Source organism: Polypterus senegalus, chromosome 1 (assembly GCF_016835505.1).
Source record: "Polypterus senegalus isolate Bchr_013 chromosome 1, ASM1683550v1, whole genome shotgun sequence".
Classification (NCBI taxonomy): domain Eukaryota; kingdom Metazoa; phylum Chordata; class Cladistia; order Polypteriformes; family Polypteridae; genus Polypterus; species Polypterus senegalus.
The window spans coordinates 81177593-81185844 of record NC_053154.1 but is presented as its reverse complement, the minus strand read 5'-3'; the positions used below and the strand labels follow the sequence as shown (position 1 = coordinate 81185844).

At 38.9% G+C, this 8252-nt stretch overlaps 1 protein-coding gene across 1 annotated transcript; it reads left to right on the top strand.

The window, feature by feature from the left end:
* Positions 1 to 122: 122 nt before the first annotated feature.
* On the top strand, positions 123 to 7494 carry LOC120528025 (protein S100-A16-like). Its single transcript, XM_039751993.1, has 3 exons — positions 123 to 332; positions 6355 to 6479; positions 7005 to 7494. The coding sequence occupies exons 2-3, from the start codon at positions 6360 to 6362 to the stop codon at positions 7155 to 7157; spliced, it is 273 nt and encodes a 90-aa protein (XP_039607927.1). The 5' UTR covers positions 123 to 332; positions 6355 to 6359; the 3' UTR covers positions 7158 to 7494.
* The last annotated feature ends 758 nt before the right edge of the window (positions 7495 to 8252 follow it).

The following is an 8252-nucleotide window of genomic DNA, read 5'->3' as shown; positions in this document are numbered from 1 at the left end:
AAACGGTTTTCGGACCCCACCCTGGTGCGTTCCAGAGCCGAGATGTCACCGCTCCGTACTGAGCATGTCTGGCATCTGGGCGCGGGGCCTATCAGTTCGCGACGGGTTGTAGTATGCCATTGCCAAACTCTGCCTCTTCCTGCTTTTTTCCCCAAAGGAACTAATTCCTCACAGTGAAAAAATATCAGCCATTTCAGCGACTGCATTCACAAAAATAGTAACGAAAAATTTCGCGTGGGGGCGACGTCGCTTAGTCGTTATTGCTTCGGCCGCGTCCTAAGTCAAGCTTGAGGCTGAGACGCGCACGTCGGCGGAAGGTTCGAGCGCGAAAGGTAAGTAGGAGTTGGAGCGCGGGGCCTTGTGAGGAAAAATTAAATTCATCTAAACATACACATACTTATAAACATTCGTTTTCAAACTCGTTTAGTCCGGTTCCCGGTCACGTGAGCGCTTGGCGCAAGGCGTGAGCACCTTGGGCAGGGCGCTATAATCCAGAAAGGGCGCACACCCGGGCGGGCACACCCACACTCCGATTTACTGAGTGGCCAATCCAGCTACCAGGCATGGCTTTGGCACAATACAAAGAAGACTGAAAAATGAAAAAGTGTGAAAAGGATGACAGCAGACTGACATAGTGAACGGGTGTGCCCAGCAGTAAGTCGTGCCGCTGGATTGCATGCTTCCTTAAACGATCGTTCATGAACCTGCCTTTTCCAGGACAGACTCACGGTGAACCGGCATAAATGGCAACATTCACCTGAGAATGATTTACCTTTCTACTGTTTGGCACTCCCACACAACCGCATTTACTCATTCCCACCCAGGCAGTTCAATGTCAGTGACATGGCTCTGGACAGTTGAAACAAACTCCACATAGAGAGCTATGAACCTGTACCACCCATCCCTGACTGTTAAAATGGAAGTCGTGTTGTTAAAATGCAGAAAATCAGACTTTACTGTATGTTCAACATTTCAAGGAATACACATGTGAATACTATAGAGAAAAACACAAAAACAAAGCTGAACACAAGATCCATCCATCCCTCTTCTAGACGTATTTACGCTAAATGGGGTAGCTAGAGCCCATCTCAGCAACCATCAGGTGCAAGGCAGGAACAATCCATGGACAGGCAGCCAGTCCATCATTGGGTGAACACATACAGTACATACACGGGGGTTTGTGTTGGGCACGTGATAGACACAAGCCTTCTCAATCCTGAAATTGGAATAAGTCCTTTCAGCTAATGGATGGATTACAATTTTTTAAACAAAAGTTTGAACAGTGGCCACTTTATCAGATTTTTCAAATGCAATTAACTGCATTACAGCTTAAGCTGTATTAATGTGTTAAATGTAGATTATGACAAATGAGTGTTAAATGACAGTGTATCAGGCAAGCAGGACTGAGTCAAAGGAAGTATATTGTAAAAGGACTAGCCGTTAAAAATCAAATTGTTTTGTTTAGTCACATCACATGATATCAAATGTCGAGTGTCATAAATTGTAAGCAATTTAAAATTATTCTGTAAAGTAAATCCCACTAACATTAACACATTTAAAACTTTGAAATTACAAAAAAAGTTCACAAATATCATTACCAATATTTAAGTAACAGACAACTTTTCTTACGTACGTTTGGTTGACTATTTTAGTGCAGTGGTTCCCAAACTCGATCCTGGGGACCCACTGTTGCTACAGGTTTTTTTCTGAGCTTAATTAATCCATCCATCATCAAACCACTATATCCTAACTACAGGGTCACGGGGGTCTTCTGGAGCCAATTCCAGCCAACACAGGGTGCAAGGCAGGAAACAAACCCCAGGCCTGGCACCAGCCCACTGCAGGGCACACACACACCCACACACCAAGCCCACACTAGGGGCAATTTTGAATTGCTAATACACTTAATCTGCATGTCTTTGGACTGTGGGAGGAAACCCACGCAGACATGGGGAGAACAAGCAAACTCCACACAGGGAGGACCCAGGAAGCAAACCCGGGTCTCCTAACTGCGAGGCAGCAGCACTACCACTGCGCCACTGCGTTTGGTAGATTTTTATTAAAATGTAATAAGCAGTTATATGGGGAATATGTAAAGTCGTTAATATTTTTTAACTTAATTTTCATTCTGCTTTTAAGGGTGTTCTGATTATTTAATTGATTATTTACTAATTGGCGAATCTGACACTAAAGTTGCTGGTGATTTCATCATCCCAGGTGTCTCCTGTGCTGGTTGTTAATTGTCACTATTAATAGGGGAAAATAATAGGAAAACAACAAAAGAAAGTTAGGCATTTGTAGCTTTAGAAAAAAATATAAATATTTGTAAATGTCTTATGAATGTAAAAACCATAGTATTGTGTTTTTCTGAATGCAGAATAAGACGAGTAAAAAGGACCAGCTAATTAAATGAGATCAGTTGTTATTGATTATTATCACAGATTGTGAATCTGGTTGGAACAAAAACCTGCAGCCACAGGTGGTCCCCAGGGCCGAGTTTGAGAACCATTGCTTTAGTGTATTAAAGTGTAGGCATGGAGTAACATTCTGCTGCATTCTGGGACTTAAGCTAATTGTACATGAATCATTTGTACTGACTTCTGATAATGTCTTTGCATTCAGGACCGGCTATCAGCAATGTACAAGAGAAAACACTGAATGCAAAATATACAAGTTGAAATAACAACTCTCAGTCTAAATCTGAAATAGCAAACTAATCAGTAATTGAAATTGCACAGAATATTTCTATATCTGTTTTAAGGATAGACAAATTCCAAGAGGGGGGTTCTTTGGGCAGGATGGATCTAGGTACAGTGATCCCTCCTCAATCGCGGGGGTTCCGTTCCAGAACCCCCCGTGAAAGGTGAAAATCCATGGAAGTAAAAACCATACGTTTATATTGTTATTTTTATGAAGGTAGTCTTTCAGCATTTTTTAGAGGAGCGTTTGTATCCTCTAGGCCAGTGTGCGAACAGCCCCTCTGCTCACACCCCCTCCATCAGGAGCAGAAATTGTCAGAGAGAGAAAGAGAGAAAAGCAAACAATCAAAAATCAATAGGAGCTGTTTGGGCTTTTAAGTATGCGAAGCACCACGTGGGAAGCATATCGTATATCATTGAGGAGTTTTATTGAATACATAATACGTGCTCTGATTGGGTAGTTTCTCAGCCATCCGCCAATAGCGTCCCTTGTATGAAATCAACTGGGCAAACCAACTGAGGAAGGATGCACCATAAATTAAAAGACCCGTTGTGAGCAGAAATCCCCAAAACAGTGAAAAATCCATGATATGTATTTAGATATGCTTACATATAAAATCCACGATGAAGTGAGGCCGCGAAAGACGAAGCGCAATATAGTGAGGGATCACTGTATTCGTTTATCCTTTACACTAACTTATCCAGGACAAGTGGCAGCTGGAGGCTATCCCAGTAATCAGCAGGAACAACCTCTGGACAAAGTGCCTGCCCATCATAGAGTGAACTTGCACACATCTGGGGCCTCATGCATAACGCCGTGCGTAGAATTCGCACTATAACATGACGTAAGCACAAAAGCCGAAATGTGCTTACGCACAGAAAAATCCAGATGCAGGAATCTGTGCGTACTCCAACATCCGCTTTCTTCCGCTCCATAAATCCCGGTCAGCGTGAAAAGTAACGCTTGTGCACGCGCTTTATGTAACGCCCCAACTCCTCCCAGAATTACGCCTATTTGAATATGCAAATCAATATAAATAGCCCTTAAGCTCAGCGTTCTGTGAAAAGACAATGGGAAAAGCACGGGGGGAAATATAAGAATTTCAGCGACCATGAAGGCAAAGGAAAAACATACTATTTGTTGATTTAAACCGTGGTATAATCAACAAAAGGAAGTTGATCGAGTGACATAGCGTGTCAGAGAAACTTGAAAGCTCACGTTCACAAAGTCGCACAGTGCCGGAAATAAAAAAGAAGTCACATATCAAAGTTACCGTGAAAAGGCAAGTTGTAGCCCACCGTCTGAGCTTATTAGGGTACAGACAAAAAAAAAATAGGCACACATTGGGAAAAAAGCACAAAATGTCAACTTTAATCTCGAAATTTCCACTTTAATCACGTAGTTTATTTTGTCATTAAAGCAGAGCATCATAAACTTCATCTTAAAATCGTTTAATTAACTAGTTTCTCAGATCCCATCGTAACTAAAGTAGCACATTAAATGCTTTGTTTTGTATTTGATCTTCAATGTGCTCTATGTGTGTGAATCACTACGTGCTTCTGTTCTTTCTCTTTCTCTGACAGGACACAGAATCCCTTACATTCGTGATATTACAGCTCTCTGAATAATTAAAATACTGAGATGTATACGTGATATCATTTTCATGATGATTGGAATGAAAGCATGTTATTAAACATGGGAACACGATGGCGCAATGATTGTTCATGTCTCACACAAGATGCTGCTGCGCTCTGCGCGACTTTCGATGAAATAATTTATTGTAGCATTACTGTCTCTTTCAAACGTACTAACCTCCAATTCCTGTCCTTACTTTTCTTTCCCCAAATACCCAATCGCCACACAATCAGCTCTGTAATAGACGTTAAGCCATCTGTAAGCTTACAACGACGATTCTTCAAAACTTTTAAGGAACATTGAAATATCTTTATAGTACGTGTTTAATTATTCTATCCATCTATCCTTCCGTGTCATGCCAGCCTCAGTAAATATTAATGACAAGGCAGGAACAGTACGTGAACTTGCTAGCACTGCGGCACCGTGTCCTCACAGGTTTAATTATTAAAAATACAGATTATTTAAATGAAGTTAAAGTTTTATCTGTATAATTAACATATTTTGCTGCATTTCATCTTAAAAATGACATCGTCATCATATGTAAATACGCGCTTTATAAAGTGGCGCAGGTTGTACAATATTATAACTGTTGTGCAATTTTACAGTGGGGTAATTGTACTTTTAAGTACAAACAGTTCTACAAGGAGCAGTTGATTGAGTGCGTTTATAGTTTTTGGGATGAAACTGTTTCTGAACCGCGAAGTCCGTACAGGAAAGGCTTTGAAGCGTTTTGCCGTGGCTTTGGCAGCGTATGCCTGATGCTGTATACCGATAATTCTCTTTCCGATCAGCTGCTGCTGTGATTCACACTCAGATACAGTGATATAAATACTCTGAGTGGTGCAGTGAGAGTAATATGGAAAAAGATGATCCGCTGTGGCAACTCCTAACGGGAGGAGCTGAAAGAAGAAAAAAAAGAAGAAGATGGTGCAGTGAGAGTAACAACACTAAAGCAGGCTTTTCCCTGGGCCATTATATTGTTACAGGTAATCTACAATCAGATGCATTACACTAATAAACAATATGCGGTTAGCTTCAGTGTATTTATAAAGGTGCGTCAGAAATGTGGTTCTAAGAAATAAAGGGTAACCACATAGGAACAGTAGCAGTGCTTTGACGCTGGGTGCCACCAGTCTGCAAAACTGAGCGGAGAACTTGTGTACGACAGGATATGAGGTACCGTGGTAAAGTGCGTGGCTTTACGCCAAGTGTAGGTTTTATACATCGCGATTTGAACATGGAAACGTTTTTACGCAACATTTCTGTGTATACGCACCATTTATACATGAGGCCCCTTGAGACAATTTAGCATTGCCAGTCAACGTAACCTGCATGTCATTGGACTATGGGAGGAAACCAGTGCACTCAAAGGAAACCCACATAGACACGGAGAATATGTAAACTCCATGCGTAGAGCATCCTGCATGTAAATGCATGAACTATTAACAAACAGGGAACAAACTTCCAGTGTTCTAAGTACAAGTCTCATTTGCTGGTGCAGATAAGCAGTTAAATAATTAATATTCTCAGATTGTTTGACCAAAGGGTTATGAAGAAAACCACTCTTTCAGTTAGTTAGTGTTTCTTATGTCCACCATTTAAAGCATGCATTTTCAGTAAATGCAGTTTAATGCTTACCAGTCCACTGTGGAAACAAACTCAAACTCATAAACCTCAAAGCACTGTATTGTATAATATAAAATCATACTTATTCTTCAGTCTTTCCTCACTTTTACCTTTAACTTCATCATTTTCTATACTCCGTATTCCCTTGCAAAAGAAACTAGCATTAGAATGTCTCTTTAATGTCTGAGGAAGATCTAACTCTTTCATAGACACATATGGTTTAAAGGTGCCACTATTTTGACTATTCAGCCAAAAACTACAGTACCCAGTATGGTGGAATTAACGTGATTCTGTCACCATGAATACTTCATTTTATAAACGTACTCAGTTTGGGCTATTAGTGTTTGTGCTGCTTTAAAATTCATCTAAATTAATTATGTCTTCCTGTTGTAGTCAAAATGGACACTGCAATCCGTACCATGGTTCAGATATATCAGAAAAATGCCCGTGGACATGAGAATCTGGGAAGCGAAGCATTTCACAGCCTCGTCAGCAGTCATCTTCCTCATATTCTAACGGTGAGAATGTGGCATCAAAGTTAATATAGTATTAACAATGAGGTATGCAGGCTGTGTCTGTAAGAAGAAGATGTCTTTTTTACTGATAAGATATGCAATGAAACTTACTGCGCAAAGCAAACACATAGTCATTCAAAGCCATTTTCATCAGTAAAAAATACATCCTAAGTTTTAACAGTGAAATCATTTCGGTGGTCTCTTCATCATCACCACCATCTTTATAAAATCTTAAATTATTCTGATAATAGATTTATTAGACTGAAGAATTTATAAGTGAAATGTCGCAGCAGGCTGTTCTGAACTGCATATTTTCATCCCAAAATTTCACTAAGTGATGTTTAGTCTTAAAATCATCCAAGTTATGTTTCAGTTAAAACAGTCATTCTTTATGTTATAAATTATTATACTTTATAGACTTAATCTTGTTTTTAAATGTGATTATTTGGCATGTTTAATTAACATACAGTATCTCTATTAACTATATTTGTTCCCTCTCAAATTAACATTTTCTATTTTTGTACCTAGAACACAGATTGTAAAGAGGCGGTCGAACAAATGAAACAACAGCTAGACAAAAACAAAGATGGAAAAATTAGTTTTGAAGAGTACATGACACTTATTGGAACTCTTGCGTGTATGTTGAGCAGACAGAAGATGGTACAACTGGAGCAGGATTAGCATCATTTAAGCCAGCAGCACTATGTTTTGCTTTTCTTTTAATAAAATATTTTGAAACCGCTATTATTTTCTGTTTCAACGTAATGAAATCCAATAGGCAGGCACAAATGACTTAGTTAATACAACAGTGTTTTAGGGAGTTTGTGCTTGTGTATTTGCATTGTACAGATAATTCATTCACATAATGAAGTTAAAGTTTTCATTATGGTAATGTTATATTCAGTAGAAGGGAAAATCTGAAAAACATACTCTTCGTATCCTTTCTCCCTTACATGAGAATGTGCATTATGAACTCAATATTAATAAGCAAATAAATGTATTTTATAGAATGACAACACCAAATTTCATTGTCAGTTTATTCAGTATGTTATAAAATACATCTGTAAATCAAAGCAAATTGAAAGCTTTTTTGATCTTGGCAACTGAATAAATGAAACAAAAAAATTTATTTTGTTCTATACTGAAAGCAGAAGTCAGAAAATTAGATCAGGAAATAAAAAGACCAGGAAAGGAAAACACTTAAATAGCTTGGTATTGAGCAATAACATATGAAGGCATATAAAGGTACTGAACCATAGAGAGTAATAAAAATAGTATTAATGAAATGGAAGTAGATAGTTTCGTTAAACATTGCAGTAGTAATGATATTCAAAGACCAAGACCATTAATTTGTTCTGTGATAGCTGGTGAACAATTTTACAGCCATGGTTGGCAGGACCATTACATGTCAAGTCAAGTCAAGTCAACTTTATTTATAAAGCACTATACATACAACAGCCGCTGACCAAAGTGCTGTGCATAAACTAAATAAATTTAAAACAAAACAAAATTATAACTCAATCAATAAAATACAATAATAACCAATTACAACGTAATAAAAACAACTAAACAGAGTTAAAACAAATAACATCAACTGCTCACACAGAATCAAACGCCAAACCAAAAAGGTAAGTCTTAAGAGCAGACTTAAAAATGGGCGGTGAGGAGGCCTGTCTAATGTAAATCGGCAGTGAATTCCAGAGCCTTGGAGCCACAACAGAAAAAGCCCTATCCCCCTGAGCTTTCGCTGAGTCCTAGGCACCTCCAGAAACAGCT